This window comes from Marmota flaviventris, chromosome 9 (genome assembly GCF_047511675.1).
Source record: "Marmota flaviventris isolate mMarFla1 chromosome 9, mMarFla1.hap1, whole genome shotgun sequence".
NCBI lineage: Eukaryota > Metazoa > Chordata > Mammalia > Rodentia > Sciuridae > Marmota > Marmota flaviventris.
In genome coordinates this window covers 63023564-63048135 of record NC_092506.1, presented here as the reverse complement: position 1 = coordinate 63048135, position 24572 = coordinate 63023564, and the positions used below count along the sequence as shown (strand labels likewise).

At 38.8% G+C, this 24572-nt stretch overlaps 1 protein-coding gene and 1 pseudogene across 1 annotated transcript in view; both read right to left on the bottom strand.

The window, feature by feature from the left end:
- Positions 1–151: 151 nt before the first annotated feature.
- The window catches only part of Rnf169 (ring finger protein 169), a 112759-nt gene continuing 88338 nt past the window's right edge, over positions 152–24572 (bottom strand). Inside the window, exons 5-6 of the mRNA XM_027942565.2 lie at positions 9908–10007; positions 152–9460 (exon numbers count right to left, since the gene is read on the bottom strand). Coding sequence (XP_027798366.1) covers positions 8297–9460; positions 9908–10007 — 1264 coding nt within the window. The 3' untranslated portion in view covers positions 152–8296. The remainder of the gene's footprint in view (positions 9461–9907; positions 10008–24572) is intronic.
- LOC114098369 (peroxiredoxin-1-like) lies at positions 14719–15976 on the bottom strand (annotated as a pseudogene).

Here is a 24572-nt window from a genome sequence, read left to right as displayed (position 1 = left end):
AAGGCAGAGGGGCCAAAATCAAGGTCTCTAAGGCCAAAAAATATGTGCTTTTTCTGTTGGACAGCTTTTCCCGTTGTGTAGGGGCAGGGTAGAGAAGATTGTGTTCCCTTATTAGATGGCTATGATTACAGAGGTGGGATGAGCCGAGAGGGAGGGTTTACATGGAGTTTCCCAAGGTTCTTTAATCCAAAGCACAAGTTGAAGGCACGAATACAAAAACATGGAGCTATGGCTCCAAAATACACACTGGAGCTATGCAATCACTGGGCTCCTGGTAAAGTAACGCTCTGGCAAGGCACCCTGTGGGTTGCCCCATTCTTGAGGGTACAGAGGAGCATCTGGAGAGGGCCCCCTGGGCTGGATTGCAGGATGCACATCTGGGATAAATGCTGGGTGTAACATAATCCCCTGGGCAATCCTTCCTCCCGGGGATGCCTACGATTCAGACATGGGTAACAGGGGTTTCCAGGACCTGGAAAGCAGTTATAAGGATTAATAGCTTCAGCAAGGCAGATTCCCACAACCTAAACTGCAGCTAAATATTTACATACTATCACACTCAACTGCACAGTCTTAACACAAGTGGCCAACTGTTTACTCTCAGCTGTGGTCATACCCAGATACACTCATCATCATAGCATACTATACAGGTCACGCCAAGTGACCTGCATCTTGCCCATTCACACAAACATCTGAACAGATCTGAATGCAAACACACTGTGACCCACCGCAGTCTTGTACTGGGGCATAGTGCTGACTCATCAGCTTGGATCTCCTGCCCCCAAATCATCCTTCCTCTATTGTTAAGAGAATCCACCCCAACAGTCACACTGTCAACTTCACTGGTTCCACCTGGGCTACTTCCTTCAGTCAGAAATCCCATAAAGTCATAGGCTCTTGGGCCTAAAAGGCCTGTAGGCATGTCTCTGTCACAACACCCATGCCAACAGCTTTTTGCAGTCTCCCCAATAACCAAGCTCCTGTTTGCACATCAAGTGATAGGGAGTTGTGTCCTCCAAAGGGTGACCCTTCTTTCTCAGGAAGGCTGTTGGACAGTTCTAGCACCTGGCTATGCTATCTAAGTCCCTCTGCCTTTTTTTTTTTTTTTTTTTCCCTTGGTCCTGGGGATTGAACCCAGGGGTGCTTAATCAGAGCCAGGTCCCCAGCCCTTTTTTTTTTGTATTTTATCGAGAGAAAGGTCTCACTGAGTTGCTTAGGGCCTTGCTATGTTGCTAAGGCTGGCTTTAAACTCACAATCCTCCTGCCTCAGCCTCACAAGTGGAGGGATTACAGGAATGTGCCTCTGTGCCTGGCAGCCCCTCTTTTTGGCTAAGAGTATATCTGCTTTCTGCCCTCCCAGATCAACCCTTCATTTATATGAGAAAATCCTGAAAAGGTGACACCTAGGTGGGCCAAACAATTAACTTTTTAGTTAAGGACTGTCACCTCTCCTAGACTGTGCTAAATTTTTGATGATCATTCTGAATTCCTGATCTGATTAGCTTCCCCATCTTGGGAGAATTTTGTAGCGAATAGTAGAGAACTGGCTCCTTCTCCCTCACATATACCCAAATGTCATCAAAAGTGTCCCCCAGAAGGGAGCCACCATGCAGTACAGTGACTGCTATCCCTCTAGACCATATGGCAGCTCATATTTTTAACTCATCCTTTCAGCTTCAGCGTGAACTATTTTTCTAGTCACTTGTCCAAGTTGCCAGTGAGCACCATGGGAGTCAGATGTGGCCAAAAGAGAACTAAAGTAGGTACAGATCATGCCTCACATCTCATGTTGCCTCCTAAAGTGGGGGTGCAAAGGGAAAACAGCCTGGTCTCTAGCCCTGCCAGTTCCAGTCCAGAGGAGGGGACACCTATCCCAGAAAGCAACCAGTAACACATTTAAGGCTAGAGGTAGAAGGTGGCAATGCCTTAAGGTGGCAGAAAAACCAATTGGTAGCTTTGGACTGAGATGCTGTCAGGGCTAGTTTTCATGTGTAACTGAAGACCTCCCTGCCTGCCACACCTGGCTATCAAGGAATTAATGAGTGGTGTGTAGAGCATTTGTTACTCGATGGGCCAACAGATATGTGAGTCCTGTTTCCAACTTGTTCATTTTAACCATCCTACTTTTGAAGGTCTTGGCCAGATGATTTTAAAAATCCCTCACATGCTGATTTAATCATGTATGACACCAATTCTTCCAACAGTCTTCCAAATTGGAAGAAATGAAACAGGATACGTTTGTTCACTGTTGGATAAGAAACTGATGAATTCCTGAACAAAGATTCCAAAAATGGGGTATTTTTAAAAATCAGATTTGTAAGTACAGTCCTAATATGACAGTGTCATCCCATACATTCTTTCTTTACTCACACTTTTTCTTGGTGCCTTCATTAGGAGTATGAATGTGAGAATGACAGTAAATTGTAAATTGGTGATAACTACATCATGAGTTACATCCGAAGATATAGTACCATGGAAGTCCCATCCCAGCTCCTAATCTCCCCATCATTGTGAATGGCCAGCACAGAACATTCTAACATAAGGTATCTCCCTTTGCAAAGGCAGCAACAAAAATCAAATAACACGTGGTCTAAGCATAGCCCATGTTTGCCTGAGATTACTCTCCAGAGACAAGACTTTGATTACAACAGAATACTCAATTTCATGAATTTTTTTTACTGTAGTCTTAACTTGGGTCTTGCCTCAAGAATACATACATTGAAAGATGCACTTTGGTACTGTGTAAATAAACAACACATCATCCCACTTGATTCCACGCCATTTTGTTGTGGCAGAAGCATCCCTGATGGGATATGCCCTGTTTGAGTCCTCTGTCTTTGTCAAAATGCTCTTTATGATGAGTTGGAGGGGGAACAGCCAGCAGTAGCAGTCCACAAGGATCCAGGTTCCCTCTCCAATTGTAGACAGCAGGTTGAATAAATTATAATCACTGGACCACCAGGGAGCCACAGCAGGTTGAATAAAACCAATAGACAATGCATTTCCTATTTTTAGGTGGGAGGGGAAAAGGCCCTTAGGGCAATTGTATTTGTACAGTTAAACAGCACAGCAGTTGCAAAAAGAAAACCCATTGGTTGGCATTTAAGATAATAATTTCCCCCCTTTGCATAATACCTACTCTGTTATTCCAACTTTAACTGCTCTGCTGGGAGCTCAGGGTTAGTGATGCCCAGTTTGATTCAGACTTGACTCTGAGGGACAGCTCTATTCCCATCTGGCATTATGGCTTGGTGGATGGGTGGTGCCAACCAGGGAGAAATCTGGCTGCCACCATGTTAATTTGGAACCAGGGTCAATAGCTATTCTTGAGCTCTAACAGCATGATATTTGAAGAGTGCATTGTCTGGGTCTCATTAAATGAAAGGAAAGAAAAATAAACAAGCCTTGACCTTGGCTTTTTCTGGTGTCTTAAGACACAGGAAAAGGTAGGGAGACAGCCTGGCCAGAGTTTGAGGTTGCCTCTCACTAAGAGTTACCACTTTCCAAGCCATTAAGAAAGCATTTACTCAACAAGGGGTGCCCCCTAGAAAGGAAAGGAAAAGAAAATACTGTAATACATAGAGCAGTCTGCACATTCAGTCTTGGCACTTTTCCTTGTCATCCAATATGACTAATCACTAAACTGATGACCTCCGCATATATCTAAGTCTCTTTTCTATAGAACAATTTTCTTCAGAAAGCTACAGTGGATAATAATTGTGCGAAGATGCATTTCTGGATCATCTTCAGAAGAAAATCAGTTCCGCTGCCTCTTTCCCTAGAACCTGTCCCCCACAGGCCTACTTTCTCATCACCACAAGAATTCATAACCAGCTATGCTAGAGCTAAAGACCTGGCCAAAAGATCACTCTATGGGTTGATGGGCTAAAAAAGATCTAAGACCCTAAGGAACTTCTGATTTTGAAAGACAAATGAAGGGCTGGTTAGCTTTTAACCCTTAGTAATTAAAATGACAATCATCCCAATCAAAACATATTACTTCCCAAGATTCCCCATTTACATTACTCAATACACTGTGGGGAAAGTTTTCCCTACCTAGTGTGTATTCAGGAGATATAGGAACATTTTCATTTTAACTGAAAACATCAAAACAAAAAAACTATTATAAAACTTTCCACATCATTGGAGTATCCTCCTCATTCCTGAATTGTGTGTGCAGAGACATCTGTGTGTAATTTTAAGGGTTATTTATTCAGGTCCTAGAAAACTGGAGGATAAAATAGTATACAGGGCACTGAATCCTCATTTGTTAAAGAAAAAAGGGGGTGGGGGGCTTTAACTTGATTTGCATGCCTACTCCAACCACATTTTAGAATTATGATCCACCCCACCCCCACCCCCGCGCTCTCCTGCTGTCCCTCCACTTTAGTGAGAAGCCAGGTAGGAAAAAAAAGAATCCCAAGTTGCCACCAGTTCTTGATGAGAGGTTGGGCTGGGAAGACATTAGGATGTTACTGAAGCGAGGGGTGGGCCACTTTTGACCATATCAGTGATCCACAACCTGCCTCATTTCTTGGCTCCTGAGCTAAAAGCTACTAATGAAGAGAGGCCATTGTTCTGTAATCACAACAAAGATGATTCATTCTCCCCTGGTAAAATTACTTAGGAAATGGAAAGTAGTGTTACAATCAAATTCATGAATCTGACGATCTCTAAAAGTTCAAGGCAGCCTGCTGGGTGCTGAACATCCTAATGAGACCTTTGAAGAGCACTGCTATTAAAAAAAAGAAAAAAAAAAAAAAAGAGCCTTTCATAAGACCATTAACATAGTCTCCAGCCACACACACATTCAAATACATTCCACTGGACATTGAACTCCTCAAGAGCAGAGACTATCCATCATTGTATTTCCAGCACAGGGTTGGCACAAGTTTAAGAGTTCCGGAAGCATCTGTCAAATGAGCAGAAAGGATGAAGAGCACAGCCTTCACCAGACTAGCATAATGGCAGCTTCCCATTTAGGCAATTTGCCAGTTTATAATAAGACAACAATTAATTAAGCAGCTTTTAACCTCCCAGAGGCATTTTTTCCTTTAGGTAAAAAAGAATAGAAACCTACAAGGCATTATTTATGATTAATTCTTCCTCCAGGCAAAAATTTAAAAATTAAAAATTGTAAAAATAAAGGAAGCCACTTAGGAAAGGTTTCCTGGGCAAGCCTCAGCTAAGACTTACCAGTTTTCAAAAAGAAAGAATAAAAGGAAAGGGGCCACAGGCTGGGTACGTAATCCTTTGATCTGTTACCAACCCAACAGACCCAGATGACTTCTACTTGATACAATCAATGGTTGTAGAACATGTTCCCAGTCTTTCCTTCTCTGCAGAAACAGGCTGAGAGCCCTCTTCTGAGGGGGCCACATTTCTTGGATTTCCCGTCAGAATGACACCTACTCTCCCACCTCTCATAACTTACCCTTAATAAGAAAAAACAGAAAGCCTATATATACACAGGAACACATTGGTAGGATGTGGGAAATCTGTATGAGTTGGACTTCAATAGTAAGAACATATGTTTTCTGAAATACTATGTGTCTCATTCAAGTTCATTGCCCGATCATTCTATTCTCCTTCTTTGTCTTTTTCTCTCACTTCTGTTCCCCAAAGAATTCATGTCAACAACTCTATTTGTGACCAACTTCATAGGCAATAAGAAATGAAATTTTTTTCAGAAAAAGTGTTCAGATTTTAGTTTAAGTATGTGAAGCATCTTAAAATACAGATAATACCTTAGTGGTTTTTTTTTTCCTCTTCCAAAGCCAAGCAGATGAAAAATTAATAAGTCTCTTCCTTCCTTAACCTAACCTGCTATGCCTACATTTAAAGGACTACTGTTCAGCAGAAGTGTACAAGGCAGCTGTCATACCATCCTTGGCATCACAGTAGGTGCACGGGGGTGGTCAGAAACTGGGACTGGAATATCCGCCTAACAAGAAATAGCTTTTTACTCTTCATCTGAAGTCTAAACTTGTTGCTACTGCTATGCAAGTTCTTAAAATCAAAATATTAACTTGGGGAAATATTTAAAATATATATTTTTCATCTATTAAAAATATTTATCTTTTTTACCAAAAACAAAAATCAATTCAAACTGAAAATGTTTTTCAAATTATTGGTGCTATAGAAAAAGGTGGGAAGTGGAAAAATAAGTATCTTCACCACTACCAATAAGACTAGCCTTTCCAATAATATTTATGAAGATCAAAGAGGAAATACATCAAATGGCAGTAACTGAAAAGTTTTCTCTATGGGCATTTAGTAAGGTCACCGTCCCTGTCCTCTGCAGACCAGTGCCAGCTCTTTTATTTTGGGCACTAATTAAACAAGTTACACAGGACCTAGAATTGAAAGGGTGTGAATATAAAGTCACGAGATTGATGTATGTTTTTTAAACATACATCTGCACATGTGCGTACATGCAGAATACATACATTCAGGTGAGATGCTCCCCACCAGAGTTGTCACTGAAGAGGTCCCATATATCTCAGTAATGACCATAATGCTTCAGTCATCTCTGGAATTTCTCTTTGGGAACTATTTGGGAACTGTGAGCTGCACAAGAAAATGGCTCTGTTTTTCAGTGGTACCTCATTTATGACTCCAAACCCTATTCATAAATTTTCTTTCCCAGAGGCTTCAAATAGCTTCTGGCTAGTTTCAAACTTAAAATTCTCTTTCCTGTAACTCCAAAAGATTTAGGATCTGTCCTGAGAAGAAAGTACTATAAATTACTTCCTTCAACAGTGAGTCTGATCTGGACCCCATCTTTTGCCTTAGTAGAAGGAGGCTGGAATACATGATCATTAAGGTGCCTTCCAGTTCTTACATTTTGGGAGTGAATCTATGTCTCTAGAAATTTCTAGACTTTGAAGACAGTTTTCAGAAATGTTTCACCAAAGACAACATCATTGGAAAAATTATGCATATGCTGTGGGGGCTAGTCAAAGGAGATATCATATATGGGAATATATAAGCTCTGGAAGGTTTGTTAAAATGCCAGTCATGTGACTATAGTAACAGCTCATACATACACAGGGAATGCCAGCCCATCTGAGATTCCCTAAAATTTTCTTTATCTCTATTCTCAATGAGCCCAGATGGGCAGAAGCACCAAGCACCACCAGGGATGCAAAAGACACATGGTGTCAGCTGCTAAGGAAAATAAACCCCAAAGGTCCATGGGACTGAATTTACCAGCTGAATCCAGCTAGATACCTTGTTTCCACAGTATGGAGTTTCAGCATCATTCTTTACCTGACTTCAGGGAATTTAGGATTTTAGATCAACATTGCAGATAATCACTGGCCATGAGGAAAGTGTTAATGAAGCCTCACTACAGTTGGTCTCACGGGCTGGAACCCCTATGAAAACACAACATGTAAACCGAGGGAAGGAGAGGAAATGGCACATCCTGTCAACTTAATTACTTGCATATGGATTTTTCAATGCTCAATGCGCAGCCTGCTTTTCTTAGGTGCCCCTGGATTGCAGTCTATTTGGACAACCTGTTAGTATAGAATACCCATGAGACTTGTGGTCAGTCTGGGCAATGGCACTTAGTTGTTGAGAGAATATGAACATCTGCACTTCAGTTTCATTATCTGAAAAAAAGGTACCACTTATGAGTTAGGTCTCTTAGAAAGACCAAATTAAGCTGTTTGGAAATGTCAACCATGCAGCATTAATCACATTATTTTTTTAAAAAGAGAACGTAAATTAACTTTTGTAGAAGCACATGCTCAACTGATTTAGGTAGGTAAAGGTACTTGTGGCAAAAGCAAAGAGAAAGAGGGATATAGCAATATCATTTTAGGTCTTCCAAAGTACTACACTGCTCCACTTCTTTGAAAGACATGGAATTAATTTTTATCTGCAAGATTGATTTAAAACAACACCCTGTTGAAAGAAGTCAGGAGGTCTATCAGCTTGAGAAGGTATCTCCTCTTTCCTCTACCATTTCTAACTGTGTCAATTATGCTCCTAAATGAGGCCATTCCAAATCTCACTCCAAGTGGGTGCTGTTAGATTTGGCCCAGAAGCCCTCAGAGGTGGTCACTTCAATGGGGATGATTTGGCGGTGAGGAGTGCTTCTGGTCTGAGTCCCAGAGAAACAGACACAGTTCCCTTGTACTTTGACTACCAAGGCCCTGAACCCTCTCAGAACCATATTAGACAGTGTTTTGCCATAAAAGAAACCCAAATGAGAACACTCAGCTCTTCTGGATAAATGATCAAGGTCAAAGACCTCTTAAAAATAGGTAACACTGTTCATTAAGTGCTACTTGGCCCCAGCCATGCTGCTGGACCGTAGGAGATACTGATCCACGCTTCCTTTTCGACGACTCACAGTCCGCCTCTCACTGTCAAACATGCGTTGCAACTGCAGAGCCAGCTGTCGGTCCTCTTCCTCCTGCTGTAATTTCTGCTCCATCTCTCGCAGTGCTGGGTCTGTTGGGGCCAGACCCACCTCACTGCTGGTTTGTCGCAGTTTCTTAAGGGAGCCATTTTGTTCCAAGTGTTTGGTCTTACAGCGTCTTTTTCGACCTCGCCGCAAGGAAGGAAGTGGCTCTTCACCCAGGCTGTCTACCAGAACACCATTAGCCAGATCAAAATGATTTAATGTCTTCAGCTGTTTCTTTGTTTTGAGGACTCCACCCAAAACATTGTTTTTGGGTAGCAATGAATTAACTGTTGAGATTTTCACGGCTGTGCTTATGTAAGTTTTGTCTAACCTGGTATCTGGGATTGACCCTGACCCCTCAAACTGTTCCCCCTCCAAAGTCCCACTGGCTCCCCCTTTGAGTTCCAGTGGGATCTCAGTGCTCCTTTTACCATCACTGTCCTCTTCAGCTTTTGTTTGGCTAACTGAGGGGAAATACTCAAGGTCAGTGGGAGTGGGTCCAGTCTCCTCAGAGAGTACCTGCCTACTGCGGAGTCTTGTATTTGAATCCAGAAGTGGCTTTTCCTTGCTAGAATGGATAATTTCAGAACTTAGTAAGTCTTCGCCTGTTTCAGATGCCAGGGAAGTTAGAGTGGCCTTTGAAAGGGTCTTTTTAATCTGCCGCTCTTGAAAGATCTGTTCCCACTTTTTGAGGATCCGGGGACTAGCCTCATAAGAAGTCTGCTTCTGCAGGCTTCTGTTTAGGTTGCGAGGTGTTGACTTGATGATGAGGGGACTTAGCACACGGCCATCAGGGAGTCTCTTAGGAGGAGTACATGGTGAGCAAACAATGGGCTTGAAATGGTTCAGTTCTTCAGAGATGCTGTCATTGCTCTCAGGACTGATAGAGCGCTCTGGCTTATGTAGGGAAGCCAAGGAAGAGAGGGAGCTGAAGGGCAGACGCTTTTCGATGGTTAAGTCAGGGGCTGAGAGACAGCGGTTATTTTGAGTGGACAAGAGGACACCAATGATGGGGTTGGAGGCTGGAGTCATAGTTGTGACCTGAAAAATATTTTAAAAATTACATAGACATGTATTTTTTTTTCCACATAATTTCTTCAGGACAGCAGAGAATAGGGACAGAGAAGGAAATAAAAAGAAAAGCAAGGAAGAGTGATGTGAGACCAAGAAAAGGAAAGAGTCTCAATCTGAAGTGCATTCTATTTAGCAGAAACTTCTATGCACTTGGATCAAATAATAACATTAAAAATCTGAAGTAAAGAAACATCTAGAGCTTTTAAAATGCTTCCCTAATGGTTCTGATATCACTCATGTGGCTATTAATTGAAACCTTCTTTCACATCTGTATGTAGAAGTTTCCAACATAACTAATATGCCTGGGACCCATTCCCCATTCTGCCTCTTCTCATAGAAATTGTTTCTTCCACATGCAGAAGATGCTACAGAGAAGGACTAGAGAGCCTCAACAGCCTGTGGCTGTGATTGTACCTTGGCTTTGATGGTTGGAGCTGCTCTGAGTCTGTTCTTCACTCTGTCCTGAGCTGTGTCACTGCAGCTCTGACTCCTCTGCACCTTGGAGTTTAGCTTCCTAAGAAAATAAAGAAAAGACAAAAAGTGAAAATTAGTTCACACTAGTTTAGGAAAAAGATGACAATCTCTTTTGTGCATTCTAAACCACTCACCAAGAAAGACAAATCTCTTGGGCAGCTACAATAGAAAATGAGTTAATTTATTAACAAAACACATTCCAAGAACAAACCTTCAATAGACGAATGGATAAAAAAAAGTGGCATTTATACACAATGGAGTATTACTCTGCATTAAAAAATGACAAAATCATAGAATTTGCAGGGAAATGGATGGCATTAGAGCAGATTATGCTAAGTGAAGCTAGCCAATCCCTAAAAAACAAATGCCAAATGTCTTCTTTGATATAAGGAGAGTAACTAAGAACAGAGTAGGGAGGAAGAGCATGAGAAGAAGATTAACATTAAACAGGGATGAGAGGTGGGAGGGAAAGGGAGAGAGAAGGGAAATTGCATGGAAATGGAAGGAGACCCTCAGGGTTATACAAAAGTACATACAAGAGGAAGTGAGGGGAAAGGGAAAAAAAAAACAAGGGGGAGAAATGAATTACAGTAGATGGGGTAGAGAGAGAAGAGGGGAGGGGAGGGAAGGGGGGATAGTAGAGGATAGGAAAGGCAGCAGAATACAACAGACACTAGTATGGCAATATGTAAATCAATGGATGTGTAACCGATGTGATTCTGCAATCTGTATACGGGGTAAAAATGGGAGTTCATAACCCACTTGAATCAAAGTGTGAAATATGATATGCCAAGAACTATGTAATGTTTTGAACAACCAACAATAAAAATTAAAAAAAAAAAAAGAACAAACCTATCAAAAGAGAAGGAATGCTCCAGAGAGTACATCTTGTTCAAGCTTTTGTTTCCAAATTAGACCCTGCCTAAATGAGGCAAGACCAATGGCTATTTTAGAGACATGTAGGGATACTTTCCTTAACATGCTGCATTCAGCATTAAACCATCTTTACAAAGTTTCTTTTTATTAGACCCAAACCCCTTGTCAAGCAATCTAAATCAGCCATGAAATAAATATTGAAACACTTATAAAAATGCAGAGCAGCACACTGTATTTTTATGTAGGGAGTCAAAATTAAATGTAGTCCCTCCCTTGACCCTTTTACATTGAGTTTTCTAGTGACTTAAGAGACTTTAAGAACACATGATTTTCTTTCTTATTTCCTTCCTTCCTTCCTCTCTTTTTTGTAGCGTTAGGGACTGAACCCCACAGCCTCACACATGTTAGGCAAGGGCTCTCTACGACTGAGCTACATCTCCGGCACTTTTTTGTTTGTTTGTTTTTAAATTCTGAGACAGTCTCTCTAAATCGCCCAGATAGGCTCTCAGATTTGCAATTCTCCTGCCTCAGCTTCCAGTGTAGCTGCAATTACAGGTGTGTACCACCACACCTGGCTAAGAACGGATAATTATTCTCTTATATATTACATCATGACTTTACAATACAAATCAAACTCCACAGTACCTGTATTGAATACTGAAGTCTACAACACTAAATTTTGTATATAGTGTGAGAGTGGGGTCTACCTTCATACCCAGCACTATATATGAATTTTACTCTTAGAATCACTTTTAAATAACTGTCACCTGCCCCACAGACTATAATTGCTTACCTTCTCCAACTCCTCCCTAATATGTCTGCTCATCAAGCTTTTGTCATATACTTACTATATGCCAGGCACTGATGAGCACTATCCAGGCACTGGGAATGCAGAAAATAACAAGTCACAGTCTAAAACTTCAAAGAATCAAAGTTCAGTGGGGCAGATGATTAAATAAGGGAATACAATACAGTAAATGGGCACACACAGAGAAAAAGTATGCTTGAGGGGCAGAAATGGCATAAAAGAGAGGGTTACTAATAACCTATGATGGAGTAAGAACAAAGTTGGAAAAGCCTTTCTGTAGCATGTGCATTCTGTTGGACAAGTGTTTGCTGTAAGTCAAGAGATGATCCCAAAACACAAATTGTCTCCTCAAGTGACTCTATTCAGCTTTGGAATGAATTGCATCTTATGTAGCAAAATATCTGCTTTTAAATTTTTACTATGTCAGGATTAGCTCAGGAAAAAACTTATGAAGGAAGTTAAGGAATAACTCTATATAGAGTTCCTCTCCTCTCTTGCATCTCTAGTCAAAGTCAGCTATACCTACCCACAATGGCTTCTATTCCAACATTTCTGTGATGTTCCTTCCATTCAAAATTCTCCCAACCTATGTCTCATGGCCACATGATATTGTCAAGAGAAAGGGAGGGCCATGCATCACCAAGTTCAACACTTAACCCAACCCAAATGACTAATATGAAAATTGTACTACTAATGGGAGGTACATTTGAAGCAGATGGAAAATTTCAATGTCATCCTATGAAGGCAGCTGCTTAGAAGTCAGCCTGATAGGTATTTCACTTAGAAAAATATTAAAATTCATTTGCATTCCTAGAAGTCACACTAACTGCCAGCTGTGTAAGCAACGAAGAAGTAAACTGGATGACATATTAAAATACTATGGTGAATTGTATATTTCTGGTCAGGAGAAAGGGATATAGAGCTTGAGACAGGCAGCATTATTTTAAACATATGAGTTTTTGGTGTAAATCCCATGGAAAATCACACAATATGAGGAAGAGATTTTCTTATCAATGTAAGAAATATCTTTGTAATTTTTATAATCAGACTGACTGCTGTCCCAGCAGATACTGGGCTTGACTCCATCAAAAAGATGTTCCAGCTGAGGATGGACCTAACCTAAAGTTTCAAATACTCTATAATTAAGAACTAAATTAATATAATTTTTAAGAACTTAATATAATTTATGAGTCTATCTTGTCAAAGGTAAGAAGGTAAAAGCCACTGGTTCCATGTCCAAGCTATTGGGTACACAAATGACAACTAACAGTAGCTGGGAGAACCTGTTCACATGCTTCCTAAACTTCACTATGGTGAAAGAAAAGGCCCAAACTCACACTTATAGTGACCAAGCACACACTGAGGACACCCAAAGAGTTTCAAAAATCTTTTTGGTAAACCTTAGTACAGCATACATTATCACTGTCTCTTCCATTCATTTGGTTAACACACTTTACAGAGCACCAATTCTATACAAAAAAATAGAGGTTGATGAGAAGATAATCTTGACCCAGAGGAGCATGGAATCACTGAAATCTACTACACTATAAGAGCTACAAAAAAGACACAGATAATACATACAGCTAACCTCTCCAGGTATTTTCTCTTCAGAGTTTTATCGAGTTTTAGCTCTTATATTTAGGTCTTTGATCTATCTTGAATTCCTTTTTGTCTATGGTGCAAGGTTGTAGTCCAATTTCATTCTTTTGAATGTTGATATCCAGTTGTCCCAGCACCATATGTGAAAAGACTATTGCTATCCCCCAATGAATGGTCTTGCCACCCTTGCTGAAAATCAATTGACCATAAATATATAATTTATTTACAGACTCAATTTGATTCCATTAATCTATATGTCTACCCTTATTCTAGTATCACACTGTTTTGACTGTTACCACTTTGCAGTAAATTGTGAAATAAAATAGTATGAGTCTTCCACCTTTTTCAAGATCACTTTGCATATTTGGGATCCATGCAAATTTCATACATAAATTTAAGTATTAGTTTACTGATTTCTGAAAAAAAAAAAAAAGCCCATCAGAATTTTAATACACATCACATTGAATCTGTAAAACGTTTTGGGGAGTGCTGCCATCTTGAAAGAATTAAATATACCAATCCATGAACACTGGAGGTCTTTCCCTTCATTTACATCTTACATTCTTTCAACAATGTCTTGTAGTTTTTAATGTTCAAGTCTTGCAACTCCATGGTTAAGCTTATTTGCAAACATTCTACTTTTTTGATACTAAAAATTATATTTTTAATTACAATTTTGGATTGTTCACTGCTAGTGTATAGAAATGCAACTGAGTTTTCTGTGATGCATCCAAGGAACAGGGCCAAATCACAGACCGAAACCTCTGAAACCATAGCACACCCCTATAATCCCAGTAACTCAGAGGCTGAGGAACAAGGATCGCAAATTCAAGGCTAGCCTCAGCAACTTAGCAAGACCCTGCCTCAAAATTAAAAACTAAACAAAGGGGTTAGGGATGTAGCTCCAGAGTAGAGTATCTCTGGGCTCAATCCTCCAGTGGAAGGAAGGATGGACAGAGAGACTGAAGGAAAGAAGGAAGGAAGAGAGAGGTAGAGGTAAGGGGGAGAGAATGAGAAAAGAAGGGGGTAGTGGGGAGGAAAGAAATCTCTGAACCTCTGAAACTATGAGCTCAATAAACCTTTCCTCCTTATATCTCTGCCTCTTAATTGGTGAAGTTATTCAATTTACATTTAACACAATTACTGATAAGGAAGGGCTTCTCCCATTCTGTTATTTTGCATTTTTCTTTTTGTGTTGTGGACCTAACTCAGGGCCTTATACGTACTGGGCAAGTCCTAGCCAATCCCTCATGTCTGTTTGCTATTATACTTTTTTGTTCCTGAATTCCTCCATTAGTGCCTTCTTTTTTGTTAGATTATTTCCTAATGTACCATTTTGATTCTTTTATTACAAATGCTTTTATATTTTCTTGGGAACTATAATTAACATCTTAATTTATAACAATCTATCTTGAATACTAACTTGGTTTCAATAGTACACAAAAACTTTGCTCCTACAGAACTATGCCTTCTTCATGTTATTATTGCCACCAACTTATAAACTGTACCTATCAACACTATAATCACTATTTATGCACATGCAGTTGTCTCCCTGCCCCCCCAGTTCAAATTTACGATAGTACAAAAGATCATTGGGTTGATGCCCCACTACATGAACATCCTACACATCAGATGGCTTGCTCCACAACACAGCTCAAGCTATTCCCACCAATGGAAAAAAATCTGGCCTCCCAATCCCTGTAGGAAAGGCATGTTTTGTTCCCCACTGCATCTTGTGTTTTAAACATGAACAAAGTACAAAAGGGTTTTTTGTTCTCATGGCCACCCACTGCAGCCTGGCACTAAAATAATCTAGCACTCACTTCTGCTTGGAGAAATATTCTTTGCTCTTTTGGTCATCCGGCTTGACTGATATCACTGCTAGGCTTTCAGCTAGCCAGGTACACTTTCTCATATTTGTCAGTGAACTGGAAAGCCTGAGTCTTATCCACAGAGTGGTCCACATGAAGGTCATTTACATTGATCTGCTAAAGAATATCCTTATTATCAATGTCAAAGAGGCACCTGAATGAGATGCATTCATCAGCTTCTAAAAACCCCATAATCTTGAACAAGAGTGCATTTTGTGTCTGATACTATGGGAATATTCATTGGTCTCAGTCCTCCTTGTTTCTTGCTTGGGTGTGTTAAAAGCAGACCAGATGTTAGAGATGAGAATCCACAGAAACAATAATTACTTAAAAGCTGAATTTCTTAAATTCATCTGCCCTATCATTGAAACTAATGATCAGTGGGAGGTATACACAGGTGAAGTCAAGAGTAAAACGATACACCATACTTTGCTCTGTAGTTAGGCTGATATCCTGGGGATGGTGTTGTTGTTTTGGGGATGCTGAGGACTGAAAATGCTAGGCAAATGCTCTACCACTGAGCTACACCTCCAGGGGCTGACATCTTTCTCTTGTTTTCCCCCCTTCCCCCCTCCCCCCCTCCCTCCTTCCTTCCTAGTGGGGGGAGGACTGGAGAACTGGGGACGGAAATGAGGGTGCTTTTACTTCTTTCTATATTTTATTTTGAGACAGATCTCAGTAAATTGCCAAGGTTGGCCTCAAACTTCTGATCCTCCTACCTCAGCCATTCCTGGAATTACAGATGTACACTATCACACCAGTTTGACTGATATCTTTGAACTGACCATCTGGGATAACAGTTGTGACTTTGAAGTTAGGGGTTGGGAGCCCAACTTTGGCATTTCCTAAAAACATCTTGCTACAGGCAGTACTGACACAGAAAGAAAAAAGACATCAAGACCAGCCAATAATAGTATTTTTTTTTTTTTTTAAGTTACATACTGCCAGGTGTAGTGACACATGCCTGTAATCCTAGCAGCTCGGGAGGCTGAAGCAGGAGGATCTCAAGTTTAAAGCCAGCCTCAGCAACAGCGAAGCACTAAGCAACTCAGGGAAACCCTATATCTAAATTAAATACAAAACAGGGCTGGGGATGTGGCTCAGTAGTCGAGTGCCCGAGTTCAATCCCTAGTACAAAAAAGAAAAGAAAGAAAAGAAAAAGAGTTACATGCCAAGAGTAGATTAATATATTTATAATATTTCACTGAAGGATTTCCTTTTGTATTTCTTGTAGGCAAGTCTACTCAAGACAATCTCTCAATTTTTGTTTATTTGGAAATATTTTAATTTTTCCTTAATTTTTTTGGGGGGTCTGGTACTAGGGAATGAGCCCAGGGCCTCACATACACTAGGCAAATGCTCTCCACTAAACTACACCCCCAGCCCTTTTTATTTGTGACAGGATCCTGCTAAGTTGCTCAGGCTGGTCCCAAACTTGCAATATTTCTATTTCAGTCTCCTTAGTAGCTGGAATTAGAAGCATGTGCTACCATATCTAGCTATTTCTTCTTAAATTTGAAAGATAGTTAGTCTGAATACAGAATTCTTGGTTGACATTTTTTTCTTTCAGTCCTTTGAAGATGTCATACCACTGCCTTTTTGCATCCACAGTTTCTGGTGAGAAATCTGCTGTTTAGCTTATTGAAGCTCACTAATATGTGACGATTTGTTTCTCTCTTGCTGTTTCCAGGATTCTGTTTGGCTTTCAACAGTTTGATTATGATGTGTGTTGATGTAAATGTCTTTATCTTATTTTAGGGGTCTTTGAGCTTTTTGGATGTGTAGATCTATGTCTTTTATCAAATCTATAAGTGTTTGGTCATTGTTTCTTCAAGTATTCTTTTGCTTCTTTTTCTCTCTTTTCCTTCTGGGAATCCCATTTTGTGTGTATTGGTATACTTAATGGTATTCCTCAGATTTCTTAAGCTCTGTTCATTTTTATTCATTCATTTTTCTTTCTGTTTCTCAGACCAGACCATCTCAATTGACCTATCTTCATATTTTTTGAACTTTTGCTTGCTCAAATCTACTCTGTCATTGTACTTTTCATGTCCAGAATTTCTATTTGGTTCATTTTTATAGTTTGAAATTCTCTATTGTTCTCAGAGTTTTCTTTAGTTCTTTGTTCATGAGTTCCTTTAGCATTTGAGCATACAATCTAAAGTCTGTATTGGAAAATCAAATACCTGGGCTTCCTTCAGGAAGTGTTTCTATCCATTTTTCGGTCTACATATAAGCCACACATTTTTCTTATCATGCCTCATTATTTTTTGTTTAAAATTTAATATTTTGAATAGTTATGCATTATTTAATGACAGGGGTATAATCTGAGAAATGTATTATTATGCAATTTCATCACTACAAAACATCATGAGTGTGCTTACCCAAATCTAGATGGTTTATAGCCTAATACAAACCTAGGGCTATATGGAAAATACAGTCATACATGTGGTCCATTGTTGACTAAAATGTCAACTGTACATTGCATGACTACATCATAACATGGCAACTATGAAAATCAGACTCTTTCCCCTTCCCTGGGTTTGTTGTTGCTGTATGCTGTTGTTGTTTGCTTGTTTACTAATATTTTAAAAACTGATTTTATAAGATCTACCTTTTAAATGTCAAAATGCCAAGATCTGCATTTTTTTTGCTTAATTAAACATGACTTATTTGCTATCAACTTTTGATTAATTTCAAGAGTCCCACAAAAGTTAATTTTGACTGTTTCTGCCAAAAGGGATAGGCTTCTGGAGTTCTCTATTCTGTCATTTTTGTTAATATCACCAAGCAAAGTATCTTTTTTAAAAAAAATTTTTATGGGGCTGGGGTTGTGGCTCAGCGGTAGAGTGCTTGCCTTGCAAATGTGCAAGACCCTGGGTTCGATCTTCAGCACCACATAAAAAAATAAATAAATGAAATAAAGGTGTTGTTTCCAACTACAACTAAAATAAATATTAAAAAAATTTTATATATATTTTGGTAGTTCGACACAATTCCTTCCTTCCTTCCTTCCTTCCTTCCTTCCTTCCCTCCCTTCCTTCCTTCCACTGAAGATTGAACCAAGGGCCTTGAATGTGCGAGGTAAGCGCTCTACCACTGAGTCATGACCCCAGCCCCACATAGTATCTTTTAAGATACAGATGAGAGAATTATAGGGTAAGAAAGAGGTATTACCATGGCACTGCTCTGAAACCCAAGAAGTACTTCTACAGATATGGGGTTGTGAATTCTAACACTAAAACTCTCTAAAACAATGAATGTACAAACACTGTATAAAACAGAAACATATTTTACAGGTAACATTATCAGTATATTATTTGTAATATTATAACTATTAATACTATTATTGTTGGAGCATTTGGTTAGATACAGAATCTTCAAAATGCTGGCTCAAATAGTCAAGAACAGTAAACTCAACTTTCCTAGGATTCAAAGAGCTCAAATAACAGCCTCACTAAAAACTGAGGGAGGGCCGGAGATATATTTCATTTGGTAGAGTTCTTGCCTTGCATGCACAAGGCCCTGGGTTCAATCCCCAGCACCACACACATAAAAGAACAATAACTACTACTCTGTCATTTGTGTACATTCATTTTGTACCTCCAAACCCAAAATATATTCACAATGAATATATTCAATAAATTTCTTATAAATGAGTAAAAATATGTGCAGAAATGTCTCTCTCCCTTTGGGAAATACTTTTAACATTAATCAGACCCTGTTACCTGTCAGGCACGTTGCTAAGTGTTTTAAATATACTGTACTGCATTTAATCCATACTGAAACTCTATGAGATAGGTATTATCATCCCCAATTTATAGAAAGGAAAATGAGAGACATAATCTTCCCTTTAGTACACACATAACTGAAACAAATATTTAAACCCACAATATCTCTCTGATTCCAAGTCCTGTGTTCTTACTGCCACAGCACACTGACCTAACATTTTACTCTGCTCTGTCATAGAACAGACCAAACACATCTAGGAAAGCTCTTTCTATTTGAACACAAAATGAGTCATAAACAAGAAAAAGCAGCACTGTAGGAAAGTCAACTGGCTTAAAATTTCCACTGCTAAGAGGCCAAGAGGGTTTTCTAAATTTTTTTTTTTTTTTTTTTTTTTGGAGGGGTACCAGGGATTGAACTCAGGGACACTCAACCACTGAGTCACATCCCCAACCCTATTTTGTATTTTATTTAGAGACAGGGTCTCACTGAGTTACTTAGCACCTCGCTTTTTTCTGAGGCTAGTTTTGAACTTACAATCCTCCTGCCTCAGCCTCCTGAGCCATTGGGACTACAGGCATGTGCCACTGTGCCCATTCCAAGATGGTTTTCTGGGATGTCTAGTGAGGCTAAAAAAAAACCCACAATTTCAATAAGTCTGACTTACAAAGAAAAGAGGACTAGTCAGTATAAACAATCATCTGGAAAGCTAGAAGTTTTAGTAGTTATAAAACACTGTTAAAAGGGTTTCAAATGATAATACATGATATAAAATTTGGCTTATGCTCTTGATTGCCTATTTATTACTCTGTCTCTCACATACTTACGCTACATTAGCTTCTTAATCATATCTTGAGGGGACACATACACACAAATGAACGTGTGTTATATTATAGGATTATAACAGAATCTCACCCATTTCTGCCACATACCCAGAAATGGATGAGATTCTGTTATAATCCTTCCCTGTATATATATCATCTGGTTTACCTGCTTTGTCCATATTACCATTTTTTCTTACAAGTGTATAATTTAATGGTTTTTAGTACCTCCATAGACTTATTTTTAAAAAAATTTTTTTAGTTGTAAATGGATACAATACCTTTATTTTATTTATTTTTATGTGGTGCTGTGGATTGAACCCAGTGCCTCACACATACTAGGTAAGTGCTCTGCCACTGAGCTACAATCCCAGCCCCTCCATTGAATTCTTTTAACAATCACAACAATCTTAAAATATTTCCCTGACCTCAAAAAGAAAGCCTATAACCTTTAATTATTGCCCCCAAATTCCCCTCCTCCAACCTTAAGCAATCATTAATCTATTTTATAATTTATATAAATTTGCCTATTCTGGGAATGCACTAATATAGTAGTCCCCCCTTATCCATGGCTTTGCTTTCCAAGGTTTCAATTACAATGTGGTCAACTGCGGTCCAAAAATAATAAATAGAAAATTCCAAGAAAAAACAGTAAGTTTTAAATTGCTGCCATTCTAGTGGCATAACAAAATCTCATGCCCTCCAGCTCCATACCACCTGGGATATGAATTGTCCCATTGGTTAGCATATTCATACTGTATATATTATCCTCCTGTTATGGTTTAGATATTAGGTATTCCCAAAAAAACTTATGGGTGAGATAATATAAGAATGTTTAGAGATGAAATGATACGGTTATAAGAGGTTTAACCTAATCAGTGCATTAATCCCTGGTAGGGATTAATTTGGTGGTGACCTTAGGTAGGTGGAGTGTGACTGGAAGAGGTTGCATGCCTTTGGAGTTTATATTTGTCCTTGTTGACCATAGTTCTTTCTCTGCTTGTTGAATGTCATGTCCTCAGCCACTTTTCTCCACCAAACTCTTCTGCCATGATCTGCCTCACCTCAAGCCCCAAGGAATAAAGCTGGCTATCTATGGACTGAGACCTCTGAAATTGTGAGCTCCAAAATAAATTTTTCCTTCTCTACAATTATTCTTGTCAGGTTTTTAGTCACAGCAGTGAAAGAAGTGACTAAAAAACTTCCTATTAGTCACTTTGTAGCTGTCTCGGTTATCAGATTGACTACTGGGGTAAAACAGCGCTTGTGTTCAGAAAACTGTTATGCACTACCCTAATGCACATCACAATGCCTGTGCCGTTCATCTCATTCTGTATTGTCACGTAAGCATTGCTTCTTCTCACATCATCATGAGAAGAATGAAAGTAAACAGTATAATAAGATGCTTTGAGAGACAGAGACCACATTCACATAACTCTTATTATAGTATATTGCTAATTGTTTATTTTATTGTTATTTTTTGTGAATCTTTTGCTGTATCTAATTTATGCTTTATCATAGGTATGTTATGTATAGAAAAGAAAAACAGCATATATAGCATTCAGTACTATCCACAGTTTTAAGCATCTACTGGGGATCTTGGGATTTATCCCCAGCAGGCAAAGGCAGGGGGTTTACTGCATTCTCCTTGTGGACTGAAAAACTCTGTGTTTTTATAGCTCTATTCCAAAATTCCTAGCATAATGCAAAAGGATTTATTCATACCCTGGCCTCACTCCCTACATCCTTTAAAACTGTGCTCTAAGTCACTGTTAAGGTTTAGATATGAAGTATCTCCCAAAAGCTCATCTATGAGACAATACAAGAATGTTCAGAGGTGAAATGATTAATTAATTGAAAGAATTAACTGGATGGTAACAAACGGGTAGGGTTTGGCTGGAGGAGATGGGTTGCTGGAGGCATGACTTTGGGGTATATAATTTGTTTCTGGTACACAGAATCTCTCTTTCTGCTTCCTAACTGTCATGTTCTGAGCTGCTTTCCTTCGCCACACCCTTCCACCATCATGCTCTGCTTCACCTTGAGCACAGAGCAATGGAGTCCGCTGTCTATGGACTGAGTCCTCTGAAACAGTTGAGTCCCCAAATAAACTTGCCCTCTCTAATTATTCTTATCAGGTCTTTTGGTCACATAAGTGAAAAAAACTGACCAAAACAGTTACCTATAGACATTTTGATTTTGGAGATGACAAGAAAGAAATCACTGAATAAAACCATCAGCTTAGCTTGCAGGTAGGTCATAACAACCTACATTTTACATAAATGAGACAGAAAGTCAACTGATTTTATTCAGGGTCCTGCTGCTACATCTTCCATAACCTCCCCTAGGCTAACATACCTGAGCCCCTTACCAACTCTGGCTTTGCTTGCTTTTATAATTCTACAGATGGTTCTTCAAAATCATACCACTTACACATCTGCTTGTTTTGTGCTACCTGAGAGCTTCTGTATTCCTTTTGTTCATTTTAAGGAAGCGAGATATACTTCCAAGAGGGTGTGCATATTTTAATGCACTCCAACACTGATTGGGCATGCATTTAGTATCACTAAGATTCTCAGTCTCTGTTTTTCTCCTTATACACACAATTTATAGAAAGTACAGCTCCTCCAGCTCTCATATTGCCACACTGTGGAGCACAGGCTCAGGCTTAGAGTATATAGATATTAGAAAACAAAATGGTACAGCTATAGTTAATTTCTGCTAAGTGGAATACAAATCATTTTTATAAGACTATAAAAAGTATCATCAAAAACCACTGCTAATGCATTAGAAGGCTATAAGCAACTTCACAATATAAAAGTTTTATCAATGTGGTCACTAGACTCCCCCTCCCATCCCATATTACTCCTATAAAACTGAATCTAGAAAATAGCCACTAGCCAATCCATCTTTCTATGCTCCCAGAACTCTCCTCCTAGAAGCCCTATGCTACAACTTTGACAATCAGTTCTGACAAAGTCCCAGTTTAGCCTACCCAGAAACACAAGGCCAAGCTCACTCAAACATTCCACAAATATTTCTGAGGATCCCAACTATATGCCAGCCACTATACTAATACTGGAATTATAATGATGGAAAAGATGTTGTTCTGCCTGCAAAGAGTTTAAAGATTAGTTGGGGAGATAAGCAGAGGCAGCACAGGGACCTACACAAGAAGGTTTGGGCACAATGGAGTGCAGTGGAAAGGACACTCAACAACAAGAAGCCTCAGTTTTAACTCAGTTTCCTACTATTCCAGCAGTCTAAGATTGGCAAACCATGTTCTCTCTTTGGGCTTTAGTCTTCCCATCTAAAACAAACAACAAAAAAGGGGTTGATAAGGGCTTGGGCTGTAGCTCAGTGGCAGAGTGCGTGCCTAGCATGTGTGAGGCACTGGGCTTGATCCTTAGCACCGAATAAAAAATAAAAACAAAATAAAGGCATTCTGTCCATTAATAACTACAAAAAAAAGGTTGAATAAGATTGTATGTCAGATCCTTTTTGATATGTCATGAATCCATTTTTCAAAAAATGACAAAAAAATAGCAGCAGCACCAGCAATAATACTAAAGGTTTATCATGTGCCAGAAATCTTGCTAGGTACCATTTACTTATGATACACTTTTTGTGTGGCAGTATTGTCATTACTGTATCACTTGTTTTTCAAACTAGAAAGATGGCAGATTTGACTATATTTCTTTTTATGGTTACACCATATTTCCAAGAACAATCTGAATCTATTTAAAGTAAAAGATCTATAAAAACTAAATTTCAGTGGAGTAACAGAGACCACTTAGCAAATGTAAAAAGGGTACAAAAAAAATACATTTTTTAAAAAATTTCAGGCCATGTTGGAAAGGCACAGTGACTGAACTAATCCCAATACTAAATTGACAGCCAAAGCATTGAGAAAAATGCAACTGGATATGGAGCTCTTGTGGAACAGAAAAACAGTAACTCAAAAAGATTTTCCAGACTGAGCCTTAAGAAGAATTTGCCCTCTTGGTTTTAGTTTGATTTTGGTGGGGAAGATAGGAATGAGGCAAGAAGGGAAATAAATTTTTTGAAATGATTTAATAAGCTAAACCAGTTTTCAGTTAGCTAAAATGAAAATTTAACTTTACAATTATACAACCATTTACTATTCAAATTAATTTTTTCAACTAACAAATATTTTGAGATTAACCTAGAATTGATCCTGGATTAACTATAATTCTATTGGCCTATTTAAAATAAGTTTCCTTTTCAAAGGGCTACAGAACTTTATCAAGTGACTACAAAGCCCTCTTTGAACTTTTAAAGTAAAAATTAGCTCATCTGCTGGCAAGACTCACAGCCAGAATCTATTGATATATTTTTTCAAAATAATATTCCTATCATTCATGCCTATTCACTATTACCCTCATGCTTTTATGCTTAAAAAAGTTCATAAAGTAGGTATGAAAAACAAATGGTAGGGATTGGGGCTGTAGCTTAGTGGTAGAGCACTAAATAAACAAATAAAGGCATTCTGTCCATTTACAACTACAAAAAAAATTTTTTTTAAATGGCAGATTCATTTGATTCAAATACACTTATTAAAAACTTAAGTTTTTTACATATGATCTCTTTTCAGAAAAAAACTTGCAGAGAAAACTTATTCTTTGGTTGTTGCTTAACAGAAAAAAATATATATTTGAAATATTAAAAACTATGAACAGTGCTTAACTTTTATTGTGGTAAAATATACATAAAATTTACCATTTTAACTATTTTAAAGTTATAATTACATTATTGTACAACCACCACCAATTGAATTATTTTTAAATATGTCTATTATGCTGGATTTTCTTGTCAGCACTAACAATTCCATATTGTTCTCCTAAAAATAATTTGTAACTGAAACTTAACATTTTCTTATC